Source organism: Opisthorchis viverrini (assembly GCF_000715545.1).
Source record: "Opisthorchis viverrini unplaced genomic scaffold opera_v5_671, whole genome shotgun sequence".
NCBI classification, from domain to species: Eukaryota; Metazoa; Platyhelminthes; class Trematoda; order Opisthorchiida; family Opisthorchiidae; genus Opisthorchis; species Opisthorchis viverrini.
Genome location: NW_008752338.1, coordinates 73,598 through 99,912, shown reverse-complemented (window position 1 = coordinate 99,912; position 26,315 = coordinate 73,598). Strand labels below are relative to the sequence as shown.

Sequence of the window (26,315 nt, the reverse complement as noted above, 5' to 3'; positions counted from 1 at the left end):
TGCCACTTCTATCCACTCTTTATAGCCCAGGTAATCTTGCTGTTCCCGCTTCGCCTGTCGTTCCTTGCGAAACAACAGGGTTCGGTCAATCTTCTCTTTTTCTTTGCTAAACTCTCTGTCATATGAACACATGGGGAATGTAAAATGCGTGAAGTATGGACGGGAATAGGAGAAACCAAACAGGATGTGGATCATGAGTATGAAGCAGACAATAATCGGCAGATGAAGACCGAGATTGTCAATTTCTCCTTCAACATATCTCTACAGATGTTCTTTGTTATATCCTCAAAGTAAGAATGCACTTGTGGTAACAAGATCTACAACGATACGACGAGTCAACTGGGGGCTCACTCACAGAGCTAAGTGTAACATCTGACGAATGATTGCTTTGCAGCGATTGGCTGACTGTCGGGCACGTGACACATCGTCTAACAGCCACAATCGCGAGTGTTGGTTTCACGCAATCCCAATGGAGGGCAGACACGGGCATGTCACGTGCACGTATGTGACGAAGTCATCGCTGATCGAATGCTCAACACTTGCTCATGCGATATTTATGCCGAGAAAAGTCCCTTCGAACACGGTTTTCCTTTTTTACCCCCCAAAAATAGGATACCCATACTTACCCGCTCAACACACCCAGAACCAGATTCATGACAAAGAAGGATCCGAGGAGAATTAACGTGACAAGGTAGATCCAGGGCCACCAATGTCCAACAGCGTCCGTTACCTGCAACGGGAATGAAGCAGAAAGTGGAAACCAATCACCACCATAAAACAATCAAGTCACAGTGTTAGAAGCCATTGAGAAAACTTGAAAATGGATCGGTCCAATCGGTGAATGGAGCCGACAGGATTCTTGTAGCAGTGTCAATATTTTGTAGACCTAAGTCAGCATGAAAACATGATCCCCCATAGAAGCCGAGACGGCTCTTCTCAGAAAGACTCAAAATGCTGAAGGCTTTCTCGTTCGTATGAGCTATCTGTACTTTTCAGAATCCTTTCGAAAGTTCTGGAGTTCCGGTCAGATACAATGGGTATTATTCGTAATGTTACTAAAACAACCAGTGCCTAATGAGCCCCAAACCCACATGATAAAACAGGACCACATCCTATAGTTTGTAATGCACTACTCATAAGGTAGCTAAAAACTCATCGACAGCCCACGACCGGTTTCGCCCTTCTTGGGGATCATCAGGTAGGCGCAGTCCCCGAGTTTCCGTCAACCTTATGTTCTACTTGAAACCCAATTGCACGAAACTAGCGAATATACGCTCAGTTGCAAACTAATTTGATTTTTCGAGAGACCATTCTGGAACCCAGCTGAATCTCTCGGTTTTGATGTTTCCAGGCACCAGCAAGGGCGAAATCGGTCGTGGGCTATCGAGGAGTTTTCAGCAACCTTATGAGTAGTGCATTACAAAATATATATGTATCGCCATATCTCGAATATCGTAGCGACTGAAACATGAGGCGCCTGGTGCAGCACATACGGTTGCCTGGAAACATCACAAACGAAAGATTCAGCTGGGTTCCGGGTGAGTTTCTCGAAAAACCAAATTAGCTTGCGAATGAGTGTATTTCTCGAGAACCACATCCTGTTCAAACAAAAAAAAACAAGATTTTCACGTAGTGACTGTCCTACAATTATCACAGCACTGAACGTATATTTGACGAGTCTTGAGAAATTTCTGGAATGAGTGCAACCGAGCCATTCTTTGATAAGGATACTTTAGACGAATTGAATTGATCATCCGTTGCCCATTCGAATATTTACAGTCAGAGTACCATTCGGTTTAGGCAATAATCGTACTGGCGAATGCACTCTACTCTGCTCTACACTACACATAATGACTGGCTGTGATGATTGTCTGCTCAAAGAATATGGTTAACCCCTAAAATAGATAGCTTCAGGCAACAAAGTCCTGAAGTACGGACTATTTCATACAGGTATGGTCGGACCTTGGGCTGATTCATGAGCTTCATAGACGTGTGAGTCAAAGGCAACGGTCCAGATCTGTAAACCAAAAGGCCGCGTGTCTCATCCCCTCTACCCACATATCTGATATGCTCCCATAAGAGCTAAACGGCTTGTGTGGTGGGTTCGTTCGGAATAGAACAACAGCTTAAATGTCAAACATCTGACCAACTGCGATTGCCCAGACACAAAAAAAATGGAAGTGTCGGCTGTGTAATAGGACATTCCCTATGACGTTTACATGTCACAAGTGTGTAAAGAGCATGTCAGCTTGTCTTACATGCTTACCATGATGTTCTTCCATCTTTGTTTATCAACTGAAAATAAATCTGCCCGAGAATTGAGGTTAGACAGTACAATCCCCCATCCAAGTTGTCCTATTCCCGGTTGCACAGAAATGCCAAATGCACGTACACTGTGTTTCGGCCGTCGCGCAACCTCGTAAAATAAGCTTAGGCACACTGCTTTGTCGCCAGAATGCCATTACTCACAGGCATAGGGAAAAAATTTGAAAGAAAGCGTCGCGATGATGAAAAACGAATCGGCGGTTTCTAGGATTTGATGCTTCCACCGGAGCTCCAGTCACTTTAAGAACTGTAATGTTCCCTAACACTATTTTATTGAAATAAATATCACGATGCTAGACGTCCTTGCTCACGTTTAGACAGGGATATGAGGCGCGATCCGAGAAGCGGTATGTAACAAGCCATGTTTCATACTTACAGAAATGTAGGGCTACCCTTTCAACCCTTTCATCGTATGATCACTACCCTATCAAACATCAACGAAGGAAAGAACGTAAGTTTGTGTAGTTTTTTCCTAAATAAACGTTTCCGAGGTAGTGCAGATCAATCAAAACCTCTGAAAAGATTACATTCAGGTGCACTTTCATACAATGTGACACACTGTACACCGGTCACTTTAGCAGTGATTGCAATCCATTTACTGACCTACAACGTAGTTTTGGCTGAAAGGCTGAAAGCTGAAAGGCTAAAACAATGACTGAAGCAAAATATATCCATAAATGAGAAAAGACGTGATTAATGAACTATCCACAAGCATTTAATTCAGGTCACCAAGAGGAGGCGATCGGAATAGGCTGTCTTGTGTTTGTGTTCGGCAGCGAATGCAAATGTGTGGTGATGAGGTTTACCATGGTAGGTTCACCCCGGGAACAAACTGTTTGTGTTGGTACCGGATGGCATCCACCGCAACTCAGCGGCGTTGTACCGAGCCTGTTTGGTTGGCAGGCGCCTTTTAGGTAATGCGGAAAACCCGAGACGGGAAACATGCTATGCGTTCTGTCCACTAACTGCTGCACGGTTGGGCCGGCTGTTGTACTTCATTGTTAATACCCCATTAAGGATTATGGTACCTTATTCTCTGACACAGTTACCCAGTCGATTGTACAACATAATCTGCTTCATGGTAACGATGAAAGAGGTACGTTAACATATTTTAGGTCCTTTACCGAATCAGTAAATCAGAACGCATTCTTGTGGGCATTAGCGTCGTGGCTGAAGGATTTCGGTGAACCATTACGTGGTTTTGTGATATGGCGTATTGTGAATATCTGCAATCAGTTTCAGTAGGCATCTGCGTTTATAAACTCACGGTAAATCACATAGGCGTGGCGTTATTAAACTCTTTCGACGCGTTGAGTGTAACCAATTGATCTGTTATTTGCTGTATGACTGAACTTGGTCAGAATATCCACAATCTTTCATAGATAATCAGTTTTACTCATCGAAACTATTGGGCTACGCTTGTCGGGACAGCTGATCATGGTGTAACGGTGGATACTACTGATGGGATATGCGGGTAGTATGTTTTCTCGTAGATCCGCTTCGCGTCTTTTGAAAAGTGAGTAACCAGCGCTACTCGGGAGCTCTGAATTGACGTTATCCACAGGGTTCGCAAAATTCTCCGACAACCCACTACAGTGCGGTGCTTGTGCAAACCATCACCTCTCCGCCTCACAACAAAGCACTATAATTGCCAAGTTAGGCGGACAACGCGACCATCAACTAAACAACGTGAGCTACAAACATTCTCTCCTAAAGGTAGACGTGGTACGCAAGTCTCACCGATCTTTCTCACCAAGTTATAACAGATAGTACTTACCATAATTCCACTGTACTGGGGACGACGAAACAGCTCTGGCCATCTACTTTTCGTTATGAGTCGGCCTGATACACTTTTGTGCATACACAAGAAAAAACAGTTGATATAGAGTTTACACATTAATCGCGTTCGGATGTGACACACTACTCATGAAGTTGCTGAAAACCCCTCGGCAGCCGTCGATCGGTTCCACTGTTGTTAGGTCAAATCTGGTACACGCAGTCCCGACAAGTTATAACAGATAGTACTTACCATAATTCCACTGTACTGGGGACGACGAAACAGCTCTGGCCATCTACTTTTCGTTATGAGTCGGCCTGATACACTTTTGTGCATACACAAGAAAAAACAGTTGATATAGAGTTTACACAATAATCGCGTTCGGATGTGACACACTACTCATGAAGTTGCTGAAAACCCCTCGGCAGCCGTCGATCGGTTCCACTGTTGTTAGGTCAAATCTGGTACACGCAGTCCCGAAGTTCCCGTTAACTTTCTGTTCTACTTGAACCCAGGTTGGCAGACAGATTCAGCTGGAGTCAGCTGGGTATCCGGTCAAAACCAAATTCACGTGCAAATGGGAGTACTGGTCGTACTCCTTAGCTTGTTTATCCAGCCTGTCAAAGTGGTGAACGAAATGGTCACGGTTGCCACAAACTAGCAGTAAGAGTATGGACCGGTGGAAAGTGTTCCATCCACAAGTGCAAAATAATTTGACGGATCAGATATGCCCCTCCGTTAAAGATCTATACGCAAAACTTCAGTAGTATCTGTCTGATGAAGTCAAGAAGAGCGAAGCCAAGGGTGCGGTGTTTCTGGGTTTTTGGCGCCATTGTTAATAAAAGATTTGCCAGGTCTGCCTTCCAAGCAGAACTCGAAGACGTAAGGCACAGGGGAAAATACAAACAGACTCATCATGCACCACTGCGTGGACAAGGAATTCAACGAACTCGTCCAAGTTTCACCGCCTACTGTCATCAGCCTACTAGTAAGCGCCGAAAACATGCCTGTACCACATGCTGGTAAGTGTATACACTACTTAAAACTGCTCTTTCACACGTCATTTCTTGAAAACCGATCATTAAAGTTCTCCCTTCAGTGGTGACCTTCAGGAGTAAGATCTATGTGACTTGTGATTTTTTACATTCTGAAAAAATTACTTATGATTTGTCAGTAGCGATAGGACTTAGGGTTCAAGGCAAAATTAACTTCGCAACATGCATCCAGGATTAAAAACAAACTGTTTGGTGGTATTTTTAAGAATACACCCATCATGTTCCCAGTGCTTGACGTCACAGTTTACACACAAGCAGAATACACCAAAAACAGACTCACATAGTAACCGGTAGAAGTCCAGCCTTCCATTGTCACACATACAAACACAGTGAGCATTGAGAGTAGAAAATTGTCGAAGCTGATGATTCCCCTCTGTGGTCCAGGGTATCGATCTGGAGGATAGTCTAGGCACTGGAAATTCGGTCCTATTTCTGAGCATTTGAAACCACTGGCTGATGATTCGTTTGTGCACGGTTTCGGGTTCGCCATCATTTCGTCTGTGGAGGTGATTGGGTGGAAGGATTCAGCACTAAGGTCATTTCGCTATGCAGATGTGGGAAGGGAAACCTATACTAGAGTATTCGATACTTTAGGCAAGGAGTTGTGCCCTATTCTCTGTGACACATCGTGAACAGAAACAAGAACGAAACAAGCGGAAAGGAGAGATAACTGTGTGAGCTGTGACAAGATGAATTAAGTGGGAGAATGGATCAATGAAGGCAGTTCTGAGCGTCCGCTGTCCAAAAGTGTTGGATGACGCTAAGTTTCACCCCTTACAACATGGTAAAGTCGATTCGGATTCGTATGGAAAGCAATGTGAGCTCCCTTATGCATTTTTTATCAGTTTCTTCAGGACATCGCACACGGATGGCGGAAATGCACCGCCAGCTCAGTTATATTCTCTGCGATTCCGTCGAGCGTCACCCTATTACATGCACATATGCCCCGATTATAGCGTTTAACAGTCCAACGCATCGACTGACCTATCGTCATTCCTACAGGACTACAAACACAGGTGTCTGAGACGAAAGATTTTCTGCCATTGAAAATGAGTGTCTCAGTCTACACGGAACCTTGATGCTCCAACATCGTAGTGATGAATTTGGATTACATAAATAGGGTCTACCGAAGCTAGGCTCTGGATTGGATATCCATAAGACCTACTCTGGGTCGCAAGTCAATTCGCTCGGATTGTGTTTACAAGAAGACAGGACCAACACTTCCTGATTGATTTACAACCCATCTCCTTCGCTACAATCACCAATTATTCTCTTCGGGCAAGTCAAATACACCAAATCCCTTGGGGTCAAATTATCCTCAGATAAGTGCTGAATAAATAATAAATAATAAATAAATCATTCAGCTGCAGCACCCTTTCGGTGCCTAGCTGCATGAAGGCGGCAAGAGGACTGGAATCCTGCCAGGTTGCCCAAGCCTAGACAGGGGAAGTCGAGATGCGGAGGTTGGTTTCGACGGACCGACCTTCCGGTCGGTAAATTCGCGCTCTAAGTACTTGGGCCATCCCGCCCCGGATCCGTGCTGACATGGTCAGGTAGGAGACATATTTTTTTATCAATCCAATGACCGTGTGTTCATCATACAATTAACTGCCTATATAGTTCGAATTCAGTAAACCAAACCTCATATCTTAACCACTGCCTTGTCCATGAAAATATAATACTCGCCCATGGTTGGAAATTGATTTTAATTGAATCAGAAATTACATCGGAATGCAATTTCCCCTATTTTTTGTCAATTTTGACAAACTAACAAATCTTCTCGACTGGACACTTAAAATTTCTGACTAACCATAGGCGCAAAGTCGTATGGATTTACATAAAAACCTACAAAACTCCAAGGTAACTTGACTCATGACTCCGTCTTTGGCTTTCACAACTGAACACGCTTGAGATAGCTCGAAATTACTAACAGGAAGGTCCGTCGTTTGAATCCAACTTTGGCATCTCGATCGCTCCTGACTAGACTTGGGCAATGTGGTAGTATCTCAGCCCTCGTATTTCCTTAAGGCACCGTGGCAGCTGGGAGCTGAAAGTGTTGTATCTGAATGATTTACTCTCGTAGATGCCACTGTGTCTGGCCAGTTGAAATAAAAGTTACCCGTCATCGATGTGCATGGAACCCACCGGTAAATTGATACTAGCTTCAATACACACACTTGTTTTCATTGCTTGACAGACCCGTTAGAACGCCCGTCGGAAAATCAACCAGTGATGACCAATAAGAGAACTTTTACCTTGTCCTTGGATTGGAAGGGTACGGAGAATACGAAACAGTTGACGACTGACGTGGAAATGGTGCAAAAACAGTATGGACTAACCGTTTATTAAATAGTAGCAGTAATCGGCTTCCCGTTATCTGTTTCGCTCGGCTATGAGAGAATGTATATTACTGACCTTGACAGTATTCTCAGGTCACCTGCGGTCACACAAGGTCAAAAACCAACACGAGGCTGGTCATGAGTATAACCGAAAGACTAACCAGTTGCAACGTTCTTAGCAAACCAGTCGCCCAAAAGACGGCCCACTGGTACGTGGGAGCAAGCGAAATGCAGTCCACTGTGCTATGAAGCGGGAAGCTCCATTACCCCCATCGTGTTTGTCGGTGTTCAGAACACTGTTGAGCTGAGCCAATAAGGATCGGGCGAACTAGCTATATATCCGTCATAGATAGTAAGTCGGTGGATGAATGTTCACAAAGGAAGACCCGGCGGCACACAACAATGGAAGGCGACATTTGGCATGCTGATGAGTGCTTGATCGGAGGAATCAATGTCCATCCGACAGTCCAACCGAGGAGCTAGTCAAGCTATTCACGTGACCAAGGTCAGCACACTAAATTGCTCGGTGGACTTATGCGCATCACTTTCGTACACTGAAGTGCAGTTGGAATAGTTTTGCCTCATACGGATAGGAATCTGTAGCTGAGTGCGAAATCGCATAAGAGGCTGAGTTGATGCGATCGAGGCCTGTGGTGGACATATATTACCGTACTTCTAGCTCACTGGCGTAATACAACCACAAGAGGTTTTCAGTGTTGGATCCAACTACTAAACATGGACATGCAGCAGTTATCCTGGCATCAGTTGACAGGATTTTCTCGTTATTCCTGTTCTCAGTGTTCTTTTTGTGCAAACTGCACAAACCGACCATTGATAACCGGTTCCTTCATATAACAACCTGTGATTCGGGCACCAGTGAAACCATTATCTAGCAACAACTGATCGACTGCACTCTGTCGGATATCGAAAATCAGGTCAAAGCGTTTTTTCGCATAATTTATCCAAAAAATTCCCCAGGAACTGTCTGTGGCCATTGATGGTTTTTTGTGACAGCGTTTCGGTTTTATAGCCTCAAAATGGGTGATCTTAGAGCTGATCTGCAACTAGGCGTCGCAATATTCGGTTTGGGGCTGCATAAGGTGCCTCACTTTGCTAGACAGAACGCACATTCGAGAACATTCGGTTAAGTTCCCGTTCTTACGGGAGCTGTTCTTCCACTGAGGTTGTGGATATTTGTCTTGATGAGACACTGTCCAAAGAGTTGGAACGGTATTTAACATCACCTGAATATTGGCACAGTGCGACCATGTTCCTTTCAAAGGCGTTCTGCATTTTACGCGCGAAAAGTTGTCCATATGTACTGCAACATGCTGTGAATCCTCACCCGTCCATCGAACAAAATAGCGAATGGCTGCGGGATACTTTTCGTTCAGCCTTTTCAAATCAAAGTAGGCCATTTGTTAGTTGATCTTGAGTACGTTTCGTCCCTGACCCTGTGAAGTTACGCTCCAGACGCCACGCACACATACACCAAATGAGATCAACAGTTGATGGGCAAAACAAACCCTTAAACTGGCGACGAATGGAAGACCGTAAACGGAAGCTAATTTACTCATGTTTGGAAAACAAAAACGTACATTTTGGAGTGGTCGTATTGTAGCACGTGCTGTGCAATTTGCTTTGCAGTAACTCCAGTCCAATGATGGCGTAAACAATGATCACGAAAATGACGAGGAGTGCGATGTGTAACAAGGGGACCATGGCAGTGATAATGGAATTCAAAACCACCTGAAGACCTGGAGGGAATCGAAAGTGGGGCGGTGAATGAAACACAGTGAGGCGAACGTTTCATAATGAGGAGATGGATCAATAAACGGAACCATGTCAAATGAAACCCTCTTTAAAACAGGATTACACTCTAACAACGCGAACCTGCTATAATCCTATTGGAGAACACTGCATATCTACCGCTCCAACCCATAGTGACTACACGTAGAAATCCCAGCCCCATTAAAACGTGCAAGAACTCAGCTCTTGAGCTATTAGTTCTGGACTTCCAAATGCACTTTAGCCCAGTCCTGATTGTTATGAAAGGGCTGTCAAGGTCTTCTGAGCATGTCAAAGCTTCTCAACTTAGCCCACGAGAAACAGGGGTTACGAAACTGCCAGTTTGGTTCAACCCAGACCACAACGACCGATAAGTTATTTGCGGATTCGAACGATCTACCTGTAGTACCACACTACAAAGCATTGTACTATCAAGTAAAAGAAAAGCGAACTTAAAAAAATCAAATTGACTTCATAGCCTAACACTAACCAGTGCATTGCAGATACACGGTGTAGCCGTATACTCTAATCGTAACTCACACTCCTTGACCTCTCATCTATGTATCCAGACAGTAGCTGGCAGCTATTCCAATGACCACCAGAAGCTGGGGACACGTTGAGTAGGGTCCACGTTTGACTGTTTCTCTTTGCACTTTCATTTTGACTTCATAAGCAGTAGCTTTCAGCCAGTCATTGGTGCAGTCCAGAGAGCCAACATGCATAACAAAGTCTTATCCATGTTAGAATCTCACTAATTTCTATGGAAATTCTGTCTCATGACCTTCCGTTTAGTTCGAAGTTGCAACCTGGTGGCTGACAGTTGAAGACAATAACATCGGGTCCCGAGCAACTGGTCAGTTGCGTGGTCAACTCTTACTTGAACAGGATATATCACTAATCATTCTTCAATCGGGAAATTCACATCACGCGGTCGTATGCTGACCGGCTCCTACAGCGACGACATCCCAGATGGAAGGCTCATCCGTCATGTGAATTGTTCTTCCTACTGGGCAGTTTGCTCAAACAGATCCGAGTAATAGTACTGAGTTGCTCTTTAGGCGTACTGGCCCACCACCTCAAAGGGGAGGGGGCGGACAATGCACAAATAAGGAATTTCAGTCTGACTGATGGCTCCAGATTGGTCACCCACTTGTGCTAAAAGTCTGATAGTAGTATGGGAAACCGTTGTAAATCGTCACTCGAGCAAATGGTCAACACGCGACAATGTAATGCGAATTCCATGACTGGACAGCCGAGTGGCCCTGTATTCTGCCTACGTGCGACTTAATCGAACTGCCGATCAGCCACTCGTGGCCGAAAGGTATGGAGTCCGACCACCAACCAAAGTTAGCATCTCCTAAAGACTCGTAAGACATACACTTCTGATAAGTACCAACCAGTAGAAAACAGCTATTCGGAGTGTATCGGCTTTCAGCATAGAGTACCAACCAGTAGAAAACAGCTATTCGGCTTTCAGCATATAGTTAGTGCACTCACTAGATGAAATCTTGAACAAAATTCAAAAATTGCCCCATTATACCATCAAACTGAAAGATCGTTGAAAAATTAACATAAAAAGCAAACGTTTACTCGTATAGACGTAATGAACTGCACTTAAGGTCACTGAAAATTCTTAACTTGAACAAAATTCAAAAATTGCCCCATTATTCCATCAAACTGAAAGATCGTTGAAAAATGAACATAAAAAGCAAACGTATACTCGTATAAACGTAATGAACTGCACATAAGGTCACTGAAAATTCTTAAATAGCCCACGAGCAGTTCCGCCCTTCCAGGGTCTCATCAGGTAGGTGCAATCCCGAGTTTCCGTCAGCCTTATGTTCTACTTGGACACACGAACTTCGATTCATACACTCATATGCACTGCATTTGGTTTTAATGGGAGACTCCCCTGGTACCCAGTTGAATCTCCCATTTATGATGTTCTTCATCATATGTATTTCATGCCTGAAATGCAAGCACTAAACCTCGAATCCTCAAAAGCAGTCTTGACAGTTTGGATGGTGTACAAAAGTGGACTGCTGACTTCACTCGTCTGTGAAAATCCCTGATTGATTCGATCACGCTCAGATCAATATCGAGAGACCGATCAATAAGGAGGCTATCCGTACGAGAAGGATTTCACGGTCACGCCTCTTAGTCGTAATTTGTCTAATAAACAGTCACAAATTCACCGGGACATTGTGTAGCTAAAATCGTTCCAGCGGAAGAGAAGACCGCGTATAAACACAAGTATACGATAAAAATCAGAGAGACAGACTTCGAATGGAAGCGATCATCAGTTAAACTATTAAAAAGTCGCTCGTACACGTATACTATTTGTCAGGTAAATTCTGTGTGCAACATACTTGGCAGCCCTGACAACAGACGCAGCGGTCGCAAGACACGGAAGGCTCGAAGTGCCTTGACATCTGCGCTGGTTCCTTCCAGTACTTTGGAGGACAGCCTGAAGAGAAAAAACGGAGGAATTTTTGAACGCGTTAGTGGCGGGGTGGACAGTAGAACTCGTTTTCCGGGAGGAATTCCAGTGACAAAACCTGATTTCCATGAGACAGTAAGGAACGAACCATCAATATCAACGGAGAAGGATAATTAAATTCACTCAAGAGTCTACTGGTCGTCTTCGAAATAGTCCACTAATCAGACGACCTCTTAGCCCTCGCGCAGAGAATAGCGGCTGAGAAAACTGCCTTCTTGCGACTGGTGATGTCACAGTGGTTCATAAATGCCCGATCAAGGAACAACCATGGATGACTGACGAGCATTCACCCAGGACAGTGATTTAACGCAAACAGTCCTGTGGACAAATGCCGCTATCCGTCCAAAAGCCGGTCTATTTCACCTACTTCAGAGTAACATGTATTGTTACCAGAGATTGCAACGATGGCAAGATGAAAACCATGAGACGCATACGTTTTGTACTGTTTTCTTGTCTGCTGAGTTATCACAGCAAAAATCATTCCATAGGTGAACGGAGAAGGAAAGTGATCTCACATTACAAAGTTTTTTGAACATTCAAAACTTTCAAGAGCGGAGCCACTCTCGCAGTAGAGATGGTCCAGCATCCGAAAAAAAAGAATAGGGATACAGATACATTGTTTTCACTTGCATTTTAGTCCAAGTGTTCAGATGTGTTTCCGGACGACGCATATGGTTTACCAGTGAGCCATGTAGGTCATTCGAAAACCAATCTGGGTAGAGACTGCTCAAACAGTGCTGACGTTCACTCGTCACGATGTCCTTGTCGTTTTTCATCGCTTGATTTTTCTGCAAACGATTTTTCCTCGATTCGTTCCACCCCGTAACTCTATCAAATTTCCTTTCGCCACATGATTGTTCAACTGCATCACCCTTTCTGTGCCTAGCTGCGGTTCCACCAGAAGGAACGGCTGAGGGTCTGCTAAGCTGCTTAAGCCCAAATAGGAGCAATCAATTTTCTGGGGTTTGGTTCGAACCATGGATCTTACGCCCTAACCAATGAGGCATCCCAAATCACCGACCGTATGCACCAGTGCGATCCATATCTGTGTGCTGGCAACCACATTTATTTCTTCTCTTAAACGCAAGTTGTTTTAATCGTGTCAGCTCTGATGTGATTTCAACCAGCGGTCCGCACGAAACAACGACAAGCACAATTCAGCAAAGTTAGACTGATAACAACGGGAGATATAACACAAATGCAAATGTGGTAATAGCCGCCTAGGAAGACTGGTCAAAGGGGACATTCAAAACAACCCTGCTGTGGTTAACGTCAATTCAATTCCCACCTTCCAGAAATGAGCAGACTACAAAAAGAACTCTCCTGATGAAACATTTAAAAACCTACTTGTAGAAGAATCTCGCGTTATGCAGAGAAATGTGTCCTAGCACAAACGTAGCATTTTGCGTATAAGAGACTGTGTACTGCCACTGGGGATCTGTTGTAACACCATCGTTGCCTATCGCTTCCGTTTTTGAATAAATGGTTAAGAACTCAACGGGAAGGCCTGCTGAGCTGAGTGCATACTGGAACAACCGAAAATATGGAGGAGGATTGTGGGCTGATTTGTTTTTTGTAATGCACTACTCATAAAGTTGTTGAAAACTCTTTAACAGCTCACGTCCAGTTTCGCCCTTCTTGGGGCTCATCAGGTAAGTGCAATCCCCGAGTTTCCGTCAACCTTATGTTCTAACTGAACCCAAATTGCACGGAATCAGCAAAATACACTCACTTGCAAACTAATTTGGTTTTTCGAGAGACTCACCTGGAAACCAGCCGAATCTTTCAATTTTTATGTTTCCAGGCAACTGAATGTGCTGCACCAAGCCGCCGCATGTTTCAGTCGCTACGGTGTTCGATATATCGCGATACATGTATACTCGTAATGCACTACTCATAACGTTGCTGAAAACTCCTCAACAGCTCACAAACGGTTTCGCCCCTCTTGAGGCTCATCAAGTAAGCGCAATCCCCGAGGTTTATTTTTTAGTTCTTGGGAAACGACCTAGATATCCCTAAGTTGTACATAGGACACTTCTTGCCATCTGGAAAACAGGATTTCGAGTGTGCATGCAACTGGAACAGTTGATTGAGGACAATACTTACCCGACAAGAACAATAGAAAAGTCCAGGATGTTCCAAAATGTCCGGAGGTAGGCTCCAGGGTGAAGGATGAAACCATAGGCGATAATTTTCAATGCGGATTCCGTAGTAAAAATAATTACAAAGGCGAGTTCAACTTTTTCCTGTTATGAGAGGGAGGGTAGGCAGGAAGAATGCATTGAAGTTAGAGGAGAAAGAGTGCTGAAAATATCGACCCAATAGGCAACAGCCACATGTGGATCTCATCATCATCTCTCTCAACAAAACATGCCTGCTAACCTACTCAAACACCTGAGCACAGTCGGAAAACAGAATGAGAACAGGAACGAGGACATCGCTCCCGGCCTCAACAGTTAGTGCACTCATTGGCGCATTAAACAAACAAAAGATATCGTAGACCACCAACTGAGACGCGACCACACTGTAAGGAAGATGATTTAACTAGTTGGGATGGAAGGTTTCCTGACTAGGTGCGATCGTCTTAGGTTTGTGAGCGTAAACCAAACTCTGTGTGTCTGAATGATCTGGATGTGAATGCGCGTATTTCTTATTCTCTGGACGGCTAACATAATTTCCAACAGTGTTGATAGGCTTTATCTAAGATAATTCACAGTTGAAGACGAGATAGTACGCTTCATTCAAACCCAAACTGCATACCATGCCCGCCAGTTTTTATATGAAACCTGTATAGTTTGGACTACTATATTCTACCTCCCCCCACAAGGGTTAAAAGACAAAGCTCATTCCTTGAGCATCAAATATATACCCGATTTCTGGCGCTGCAAAAAAGTTGTCCCCCTAGCGATTTTTGGCGTGAACGCAGTAGTCGCAATATACAGGACGTTTCTTTCTCAATTACTCGAATAAGCGATAGGCTATAGAGTGCTACAAGCGACAGAAGAACCGTATATCCGTTTACAGAGGACCATATATATATACATATATATAGTACGTGAATAAGTCAAACGAGGATAAAGTCGAACGTCGACGGCATATGTACTGTTTGGTCGACGTTCCTGTTAGGTTAAATGGTTAGGCACCCATCCGGTTGGGTTCGATTCGTTTTGATAGCACTCACCATTTGACTTTCCATACAAAAGTTGCCTATCCTCCAAGTCAAAGATGGCTTATTGACTGAGCGACAAACCTGAAGCGCACAGATAGTGGTTTTTCATGCACATCACTAGGAGACATGACCAACTCCATGCTGGGAGTTTCCGTTCGCAATATAAGAATGGGAATCCTGTTTTAGAGGACCAAGCAGCCTCATTAAATTATGGGCCCAACAGCGCTGACGAATGTGCGGACAGACAAGGCTATTTTGCTTGAAACGTTTATGCAGCCTCCCAACCATGCGAGAATCCCTAACTCTTTTTTATGAAATCTTCGCTTGAAACAAAGTCCCAACTGGATTCAGGCATGGCCGCATTTGCCAGCGAGAATCATACTGACTCACTGTCACAAGCTCAAATCCAAACTTTTATGAGTCTCTTGATGATAGGTTCACTGCATTAGTATGGCAATGTATCGGAAATGGGCCGTGTTGCTTATTGGTTATTAGTCTGTTCAACGAGCAGGTATAAGGGGGACGTTTTCGATGCCCCACTAAACCGGGCACTGAAAATGTCGTTTTGAAGATACGTCTGCGATCCAGTTTCTCACCTCGGTGAAACTTACCAACAACCAAGCAGGGCTACTGTTTTGATTCCACCACATGGTTAATCTTCCAAAGTTCCCGCCAAAAATATCCTGCTTCGAAGTGATGGACGAGCAAATCATCTTCGTGACTGATGAAATGGAACTACTCCAGGCTCAATTCAGCCAGTATCGAAAACCCCAGATAAAGAAACAATCAGAGCCCGATTTGTCCTGAGCTACTGTCTAGTAGAGTTCTATCCTCCCGATTTCTGTTGGTTTGAGTAGACACACTAATAGGTCAGGTAGGCTTTGAAAGAACGTGCATCTTAGGAACGTCGCACTGAACTCACGACAGTGTTCTATTTACTAATCACGCGCCACCTGGATCTTGGAATTTCCCCACTGTTAAATGGCGGATACTCAATTTTCTGCATCGTTAATCCCTACAGAGTATAGAGTGGAGGGAATGTCAGTTTTCGTTTTATGCTGTTGATCCTACTGCCTGAAATGTCTCCGTCTTTATTCTAAAAACGAACATGCCAAGCCGCTAGCCTTTATAATCCTTGCCTGGGTGTCGGTTACTTCATTTTGTTTGTAGTAAAGTAAACCTTTCGTCGAGAAAGCCACCGGTTACACCATTAAGTCGAGGATTCTGTCCGCAAAGAACCGAACTATCCAAAATTGAACAGGTTCAATTGAAGATCCCTAGTAGTTTGTTCATCTCCCAAGAAAAAAAATTACCGCTGTGAAAATGCCTACATAAAATAGTGTTGGTAGGTGAGATTGTACAAACGACGCAGTGCCACAACACCACGCTTTGACGACGAAATGTTTGCATCGAAATTGCCAAACTCGGTGAACCAGCTGACCATCGGGAACGCCATATGAAGTCGACTCGGTCGTATGGTTCAGGTTGATTTGCCATCAAAGGGCTCGTTATGACTGAACTCAATTTGTCTTCTTTAGTAATTGCTGGCGAGATAGCTCAGGGGTTAAAGCGCGAATTTATTGACCGGAAAATCCGTGGTTCGAACCCGACCGCTGTATCCTCGACTTTTCCTGCCTAAGCTTGGACAACCTGGCAGTACCCCAGCCCTCATGCTTCCTTCAGGTAGCATGGCAGCTGGGTTGTTACAGCTGATTGATTATCCCATTATTATATTATTTATTTTCAGTGATTTCATGCATGACACTCAACGGTTTCAATGAAAATTGGAGGTAATCAATCAAGTTAGTATGGTACAGAGATGCATGATAGCCTGATTATTATCCGTTTCCCAACACGGTGACCTCCCCTAAAGAAAGTCATGACAAAACAGGGTATTCAGGCGATCTACCCATGGATAAAGAGTAACTTTCGTGTAGATACTTCAGGTGATTGGCATTTCTGTGGAGGATTCACTCTTACAAAACTTACCACAGTAGCCGTTAGTTCCGCTGAAATATCATCCTGGTGATACGTGACCTTATCTGTGGTCATCATATAAACTTATCTTTGAAAATTTGGTCTTTTGTAAAGCCACAGACAGAGGATGACAAGTATTTGAAAAGTTTGCTACGTTTTGGTTAAACATTCTAGTCACCTAGAGATATCTGGCGCCCTCAGTCTGGACGACGCTGGAATGAGTCCAAAGCTCCAGTAATTCACTGAAAAAAGTGTGTGATACAACATATATACTCACTTACATACCAATTTGGTTTTCACAAGAGACTCATCTGGATCCCAGCTGAACCCATCGTTTTTTATGATATTTTTCTTCAACTCATTGTGCTACAACCCGGCCGCCTCAAGTTTCAGTTGGTATGATATTTGAGATGTCACAATACACCGTATAGACGTAACACACTACACATAAGGATGTTGGAAACTCGGCTAATGCACTTACCTGATGAGCCCCAAGAAGAACGAAACCAGTAGTGGGCTGTGAAAAAGTCTTCAGCGACCTTATGAGTAGTGTGTCATCTCTATACAGTGTGTGATACAGCTTCTGTTATAGACAAGAAACCAAATGGATCGACAAAATGTTCTGGAATCCGCTGAAGATCCTTCCACGACAGGCAAGTTATGCTGTATTTTCTACTGAATTTCTAACACCTAAACATCCGGAAAAAAAGCACAATTCTAAAGGCAAGTGATTTGTGTGTGATTAATTTCCCCACTGAACCAATGATGAGAACGGGCATCAATCTAGTATTTTGCCAAGTTTACGCCAAACAATGCTTCGTTTTTCAGCCCAGACCATTAAACGAACCCCGTTCGTTCCACAGTTGTCAATTTCACCACATTTGGCATAGCGGTGCTTCCAACTGGAGTGAGTCCAAGGTGGGCGAAGAACACACACAGATAACTTATATAATTCTACCGTTCCTCCAACTTCTGTGCAGCTATTCCTCACTGGGACGCGACTTTTAGTCAATCGATAAACATGTGTGGCTGATTTACACTGATATCTGCGATCACCTTATGGAATCCGTCGAAACGTCATAGATAAGGCAATGTGTCGCAACAGTCCCCTTGGTGGAGATGCACCATGAAACACCCGACCTATTGTTTACCGCCCAGCCGATCGATTGCGCTGTTGGTGTGAGGGAAACAAACGGGTCAAACATACACAACTAAATAGGTTGTCCCAATTTCATACCATTTGCCTGCGCTAGCGTATTAACCGTAACCGCGGGTTTGTTTTACAGACTTGCCGAAGCAGCGACGTATATCAGCGGGAAGCGAAAACATACATACAGTTTGTCATATGGCATAATGTTCCGCTGACAGTTGAACAATAGGTCGTCAGTGGAAGGAGTTTACGTGAAGATATGTGTATGAATTGGACAAATAAAGAATGCTGGGACTAGGGCGTAGGACCGAGTAAGATGTTGCACACCTACGTAGATGGCCGTTTCGACTGTGTGTAGTACTGTCTCTTTCATCCTGCCCAGGACGGCAGCATCAACATCTAGATAAGGAAGATGTCTATCATCAAAGAAGGAAGGTATCTCATGGATGCTCTCGATGTAAAACTGGCGGTGGTCACACGTAGGATAGAGAGTAATTTGTTCGGAGGAGACCAACGAGTGTTGGACAAAAAACAAAGTAGTGAATCAATTTCTTCGTTCGACATTGGCAAGTTTGGATAACAGAGACAATGGAGTTATCCCAGGCATCGAATATCACTCATCTAAGTATCACATTGACAGTTCAGCACAAGGTGAACCACATGGTTGTCTTTCTGACTCGCTGAAACGATGGAAGATTTAGCGAGTCATTTCGCTGACATCGCATTTGGGCTGGTCACTAACCCCATTTCTCCAGTTTTGTTTCGACGTCTTACAAAAAGGGTTTAGTTAGATCCCTTCATGAAAGAACGAAAAAAATCGGCGTGGAACATATCGTAGACGTCGAGCTTGGATATCAGGAAGAGACATCTCACTCAAAGGCATACATACCAAAACTAACAAAAAAACAGGGAATGCATGTATTGTTTTAGCTCTAAGAATAGAAGTTTCACTAAATTTGATATTCCGGGGAAGCGACCTCCGTAAGCTTGTGGAGTAGTGTTTATCTAACTTCGGTCATTCAATGTGTCTACTACGCCGTCAAACATTCAATAATCTACCTCTGCAGTCGAACTCCCACTTCCTCGGTACGCCATGTTCGTTTGCCGTTTTGCGTGTGAAAACTGGGTCACCGTCCTAAAGAAAACTGACAGGGAACACAAGCAGGACACATTCCGATTTGGATGGGGCAGCATGTTGAACGCTCCACTCCACCACGCTCATATAATACATCAAACCAGGAGGCAAGTGCACGCTTAATACCGGCTTCATCGATAGCCCATCATCTACTTGAAACTGGGCATTTTCCCGATTCGAAAGCTGAGTTCAATATCGTGTACAGGACCAGGAATGGTAAAGTGTTGTAGTTTGTTGAATCCATTGCTTCCAGAACTTCGAACTCAGAAGTGTGTGAACATCTGTCATAACGCTGAATTGACCTTCGTGGATGACACCATTCCCAATTCCAATGGCTCATTTTCTGTTTTATTCACTTATCTGATATTGTTCTGCAGTGTACGTATGAAGGTATACAGCGAAACACCCGGTGTACCATACAAAAGCTGATTTCTCTGTTATCCGAAAACCAGACACTTGAGAAACTTAGGCTCACTGGATTTCATTCACGCTGGAGGTGAAGGCATGCAGTCGAACTGCAGTCATTGCAACCATTGATTTGTGCCCGTGGAAACTTCACGAACTGGCTACGGGAATGACTTCGGTCAGATGTCGAATCGATACACAGCAATGCTAGACTGCAGTGTTTACTAAGGGGTTTAGGACACCTTATAAGGACACTGTTTCAAGGCACATGTGGCAGGATACCAGCTGATGCGGAGACGTTTGTAAAGATGCCATAAAAATTAGAAAGTAGCTCAATCATCCATTAGGACCTGTACTCCGTTTGACAACTTCACGGTAGCGTACTTTAGACGTTGTAACACGACTAATTTCTGAGCTTTCCTGAAATAATTGGACAGCTGGAGGCACGTAGCGAAAACTTCGAACCCAGTTCGAACCGATTCTAAACAAAGCGTCTTCTTTATACCCAAGAAAAAGAATGCACTCTGCTGGCATTCAAGGCGGGCGACAGTCAAAATAAGGTAAACCAACACTTGAAAAACGTCGTCAAAAAATACGCTATCTGCCGCTGACCCCAAAAAAAGCACACACAAACTAATACCACCTACAAAGGACAGATTGCAGATCCTTACCACATCTAACTACGTCTATAAGTACGGTTGTACTCATACGGGTACAACAGAATAACAGTCGTTGGTGAAACGCACTCAGTTGCAAATTAAGTCATCGTTAACAGCAGAACCCCCGGTTATGATATTCTACGCAGTATAAATGAGGGAATCAGCTGAGTCAAGTAGAGATGAGTGTATTTCGCTATCTGCCTACCACTTAGTGTTAAAGAAGGATTTAGAGGCGATGAAAACTTGGGGACTAGGCCCGGTCGATGAGCAACATCGGTCGTGTGCTGCCAAAGAGTTCTTACTGATTGCATGAGTAGTGTGTTATGTCAAGGGGTCAGCAGTTGTTGTTTCCGTTCAAACCTTCTAGTAATAATGATTTCCAAGCTTTTCAATGTTTGACTGAAGCTTTTTGACCGTTTTTAAAGGAAACTAGGCTACCGAAAAGCCTTCGACAGCCTTTACAGGTTTTGCCCCTCTTGGGACTCATCGGGTTGGCCCAAGCCCCTGGTTTCCGTCACCCTTATGTTCTATTCGAACACAAAACTGTAGGCAATGGGCGGACAACGCTCATCTGTAAATTACCTTAGCGTCAATGAATCTTTCCTTTATGCTATTAAGCAACCCTATGGGGAGTAGGTTGGTCGCCAACTGAACTATGAAGCTGCCCTTGTGCAGCACACTCAGTTGAAGGATATCATTAAATAGAAATCCCACCAAGTCTATCGATGACACGACTGTACTTTGCGAATTAGTGTATTTCGCCAACTCATGTAGCCTCTTAAAGTACCAACCCTGAACGCGTGTGTTTTGTAATTTGCTGATCCACACTAAATATAGTAAATGAAATGTCGACAAACTGGATCACCAGGAGATTGGTTGTTTGTTCCTCATGTTGATTTATCAACGAGAATTGATGTTTCACAGTCGTTTGTATATTGGACTCTACACTGAAACAGACCAACACTTGGAGTACACAAAATCCTTCGTTTTAGAGCCAACATTGGGTATGGAGGAAAACCAACATGAACTGAATTCCCCTGAGCTAACATCGAATGAAAACGACCTAACGTTCCGAAAAATACTCTCATTTGCTCACAAAGTTGGTTTTGACAAGTGGCTCATTTGAATCTAGCTGAATCTCTTTTTTACGAAGGACCGCTTGAACTGAGTGCGCCACCCCAGGCCGCCTCATGTCACGGAGTTTTCAGTAACTCCATACGTAGTGTGTTACCACTAGATTTGTCATTCATTTAGAATCGTATCAACGAGAAATAAGCATCTGAAATGGACTCACCAAAACTTGGTTTACTGCGTTGGAATCGTCATTCGGATAGGGATGGTTAAATGCCAGGGCAAGACAATTACAAAGGATAGCTACCAGAATAAAATAGTCAAAGGGCCTGGAAAGACAACAAACAGTTGGGTTAAGGAGTAGCAGTGAAGTGGAAGCGGCACGCATGCATTGCCGGTGGGCTACCGCATGCTTTACACCCACTCACCCACTTACACACACATCGAAGAGAATGAGCGAGTCAAAAGGACGCCCAGCATGCTCACAGGAACATATAAGAGGCTGTTACGAATATGAATGATAGGATCTACTCACAAAGATTCTGGGTAGCTGATTAGTTGTCAGACCATCACTTAGATAAACCATTCCGGTGACCGTAAGCCTTGAATTGGGCACTAGAAACTTGCACTAGAGGTCGCAACGGAAAGAGTAATGAGGTTTATGTTAGTGATGCCGGCTTTTCCTCAGATACAGCCTAATTGCACACTAAGCAGTGGACGGCTGATCAGCAGCGTGACTAACTTGCGCATTTGAACAAGGTAAAGCCTTATCAGCGAACTACCCTCATTTACAAACTTATTTGGTTTTTCGAGAGACTCACTTGGAACCCAGCTCGTTTGTGATGTTTCCAGGCAACTGAAAACGTAACAGTCTCCTTGTCAAAATTCCAACCGACCGCTAACTAACGCGACCTCCTACAAGTCAACCAATCATGGGAAATACACTCATTTACAAACTTATTTGGTTTTTCGAGAGACTCACTTGGAACCCAGCTCGTTTGTGATGTTTCCAGGCAACTGAATGTGTTGCACCAGGCCGCCGCATGTTTGAGTCGCTACGATGTTCGAGATGTTCAGCCGGGCACAACCGGCTGTCCGCTGTCAAAGAATTTTCAGCAACTTTGTGAGTAGTGCATTACGAGTATACATGTATCGCGATACCTCGAACATAGTAGCGAAAGAAGCATGCGGCGGCCTGGTGCAGCACATTCAGTTGCCTGGAAACATCACAAACGAGCTGGGTTCCAAGTGAGTCTCTCGAAAAACCAAATAAGTTTGCAAATGAGAGTATTTCGCTAATTTCGTGCAATCCGGTTTCATGTAGTACATAAAGTTGACGGAAACTCGGGGACTGCGCCCACCTGATGAGCCCCAAAAAGGGTGAAACCGGTTGTGGGCTGTCGATGTAAAGCCCTACCGTCCAAACAGGCTTGCTTACATCACTTGTTTTGATTCCTCGGGTGGAAGCTTCTCAGAGAAAGGCGCACTTGACCACGCAGGATGTTTTAATTTGTACGTAATTTAACTTCATTTGGTACACAATGAATTTACTAATTGTCACTGGTCAGCTAATAGAACAGATTGGTATTCCTCAGAATAATTCAAGATCCAACGGACAAAACAGCCAGAAAAGCAAGTCACAAACTGGTGAAAAAACGGATTCTGGTAATTTTTTGAAATACTGGTAGCTCGGATGAGTGCACACTTGGGTGCGCACTGAGGATGTTTCCCCGTATGGTGACGAAACGTTTGCACTTCAATTGCAAAGCTCGGCGAACAGATAAACAACCGCCTGATCAACATCCAACGAACTCTGGCAGCTTGGAAACATCACCTTTCAACATCAAACAGCCACCCCTTAAGGCGGGCGGGAATTCGATGTCAAATGTCCTAACATAGAATGAAGACTTACGTGGTGGCTGACCTACCTACAGTAGCTTATCACCAGCCAAGGATGAGAAAATGTTAAGGGAAAGGTAGTGGAACGAAGTCCGAAAACTAACGTGAAATGAAAGTGTTGTGCACTGCAGACAGATGCCCAGCTCATATCCGGATCAGTCGATCAGACGCTGGCATCAGAGAAAACATCGGTCCTAGAGAGCAGTATCGATTGCCCTAGTCGTTGTTGCACACAAATACAGAGCGAGCGTTTTGAATAGAACTGCCCACCTGTGGAATGTTTACCGACCTCACCAAAACCTCCGGACACAGTAGATAGCCCCATGAAGGCTTTTGCAGGCCAGGTAACTTGTCATCTACACCAAAGTATCCCATGTTGGGACGGGGATGTGGTAATTCTGTAGAACTGTACTTTCCATTTGAAGTCTTGGGAGAACTTGGCACTCAACAGAGGCCTGAGGAGGAGAGGCTAATGGGAAGCTTTGCGATGAGACAAGTATCAGCGCCACAACACAGGTGAAATCTTTGGAAGGGGTTCAGTCTCCCTGGCTCATTTTTGACCAGTTGAACTTTCATAGCATTTGGAAACACATATCAGCGGGACCAACCTTGTAGGTTACCAGCGTACTCTAAATGTAAATACCTCGAAGCTAAGGTGAGTTTTCTCCATCTTCTAATCATGATCAGTTCGACCGTCTTATCCTAAGAACGATGACATTGCTAACTATGAGGTCATTCACCAACACAATGATGGCTCGCTAATGGACAGCTCCTCAAAACATCTGCGTGGTGCTATGCTGTGTGGTATTACACTGAAATTTCAAGAAACTGGATACGGTATCTCAGTGGTAAATCAGTAACTGTTACAGCTGTCCTGTGTTATGCCAACCTTTTTAGATCGGCTGTAGACATCCTGTTGTATCGCCAATCTCATACCCAAGACAATGGTTTGCGTGTAGCGCCATCTTCGGTGAAAAGTGTCCATGGTCTTCCATCTATGCATGGATGTCTATTGGTTTAACTAATATCAACACTGATCAACGGATGGTTGCTGATGAGGAAGGGAAGATGATGATGATGATGATGATGGTAAGATGATGGACATTTAAATTCCCCGTCATTGCCAAGATTGACTGTCGATACGGATGACGAAATCAGATGTTGACTGAAGCTGAAAACATCTTCCACCTTCCCATGGAGAACTTTCACAGAATTGTAGCATACCACTTGATAACATCATCTGTTTACTTCAGGTCTATTCGTGTGAAACCAGTGCAATTCTTCTAGGAATGTAGTCTGCTCGCATCGACCGAGAGGGAATTGCTCGGGACTCGAAAACCCTAGGCTGAAGTATCGACGGCAACGAATTTTCTACCCTAATGATCAAATGTTACAGCTACAACCGACACTAGCTAGGCAACGAATTTTCTACCCTAATGATCAAAGGTTACAACTGCGAGCCTACGTCAACCGACACGAGCTGCTATTCTGTCTTGTGACACTGGCCAGGAGTGAGATACGGACAGAAACCAAAAGCTACTGAAAACAACTGGCCGGAATATGGTTACTGAATGGATAATATGATCCGGATAGCATCTTGGATGGACTCAGTGTAGTCGGTCATTTGACACCAGATTTGACTACAGTGATGACGTCCCGATGGCTGTCTTTCACGCGTGCCCTGCACGTGTACACAACGCACTCAGTCGCCAAACGCACCAGTACACATGCCGCACTAGGTAAGCGTGATGGGCACGCACATATGGGTGCGTTAAAAACAGACGGCATAGCACAGCCGCACAAGGTCTGGTAGCTTTTTCCCGTCATCCACAACAGCACAACAGCGATGATGTAAGCGCGTGCGTGCGCACGCAAGCCCGTGTACCAGAAGGTTGGTTTACCACACTGAAATACGTTGGGCGTGCGACCGCATGTTCTGATTGGCACAGACGGCCACGCGCCACGGCTGCCACACATCGATCGGTAGCCTTGGCTTCCCAGTTTAGGTCAGAGCGTGTGTAACGAATCTAGATCACCGGTTGCATTGATCGAGCGCGTGGCAATGTGGCTAGGTTGGGAAATTTTTTGGCAGGCGACATCCACAGCAAACAAAACAGTTGTGTCGAATAAATCGCTGCGTAGAGAAGTCGCCCATCGTTTACTGCATTGTTAAACACGTATACGCCCCAGCTGCAAGCAGAGCGCTAGCAAAATGTATTTTGCACAAAAGGGCAAATAGTTTGCCACTGTGGTGACCAAAATTGCGTTTTTATCAAGCTTTTCCCGAAAAAAATGCCAAGCGTCAAAAACATCGACACCCAAAGGTCAGAAACGCAGCTAGGCCACAACTATTGATGCTTTATCGTATGAAGCAAGCGTTCCATTTTTACCCTGCTAAGTCAATGACTCTCAGTGAACTGAGTTGACGAACCAACTGTCTGATGGAAGCCATTTTTATAAAAACTGAGTAAAAACGGTTGTGAAAGAATAACAATCGCGAAAAGGATACTTGGCGTCCACAATATTGATGCATATCCGTCGAATAGGATTTTTCTTGGTCATAAAAAACAGGGATCGATCAGTGCGGAACTGGGGACATATTCGCTTTTTCTGGACTTCACCACGTTCTTTTAGGGCAGCCAAAGCCAGGTCCGCAATGACTGGTCGGTTACTGGACAGGAATGCGTTCCCAGTCGTCCCCCCAACGGCAGCGCTACCCCACGGGTTCTGGGACCCTGGGGGAAGCATGGTCGTTGCTCTGATTGCCTCCCTGTTCTAGTTACGTGGTATCTAAAATTTAGGGACGAGAAAGGCAAGCAAACAGGCGATGACAAAAGCAGCGAGCGACGTATGGGTAAAAAGAGTTCAGACGCCCCTACTTATCCAGCCTATGTCGCTGAACTCGGTCCTTCTTCATTACTGTACTAACAGATTTCTCACCAACTAAGCTGCGCATATTTTACGGATGAAAGGCGCCGATCACACACACTGGCGACCAGACCAACTAAGCGATGGAATGCGAGAAGGAATGTCTGAAAAGATGCATTCGAATCCTTTATAACGCAA

General features: G+C 44.4%; 2 protein-coding genes across 2 annotated transcripts in view; one reads left to right on the top strand and one right to left on the bottom strand.

The window, feature by feature from the left end:
* T265_15631 (hypothetical protein) lies at positions 1–25,997 on the bottom strand (the record flags this gene model as incomplete). Its single annotated transcript, XM_009178816.1, has 7 exons — positions 1–115; positions 627–730; positions 5,423–5,655; positions 11,654–11,751; positions 13,891–14,030; positions 21,574–21,679; positions 25,759–25,997. Coding segments are annotated over 7 exons (1,035 nt in total), but the record flags the coding sequence as incomplete, so codon positions are not given.
* The window catches only part of T265_11964 (hypothetical protein), a gene marked incomplete at both ends in the record, with an annotated part of 65,133 nt that continues 38,962 nt past the window's right edge, over positions 145–26,315 (top strand). Inside the window, one exon of the mRNA XM_009178815.1 lies at positions 145–290. Coding sequence (XP_009177079.1) covers positions 145–290 — 146 coding nt within the window. The remainder of the gene's footprint in view (positions 291–26,315) is intronic.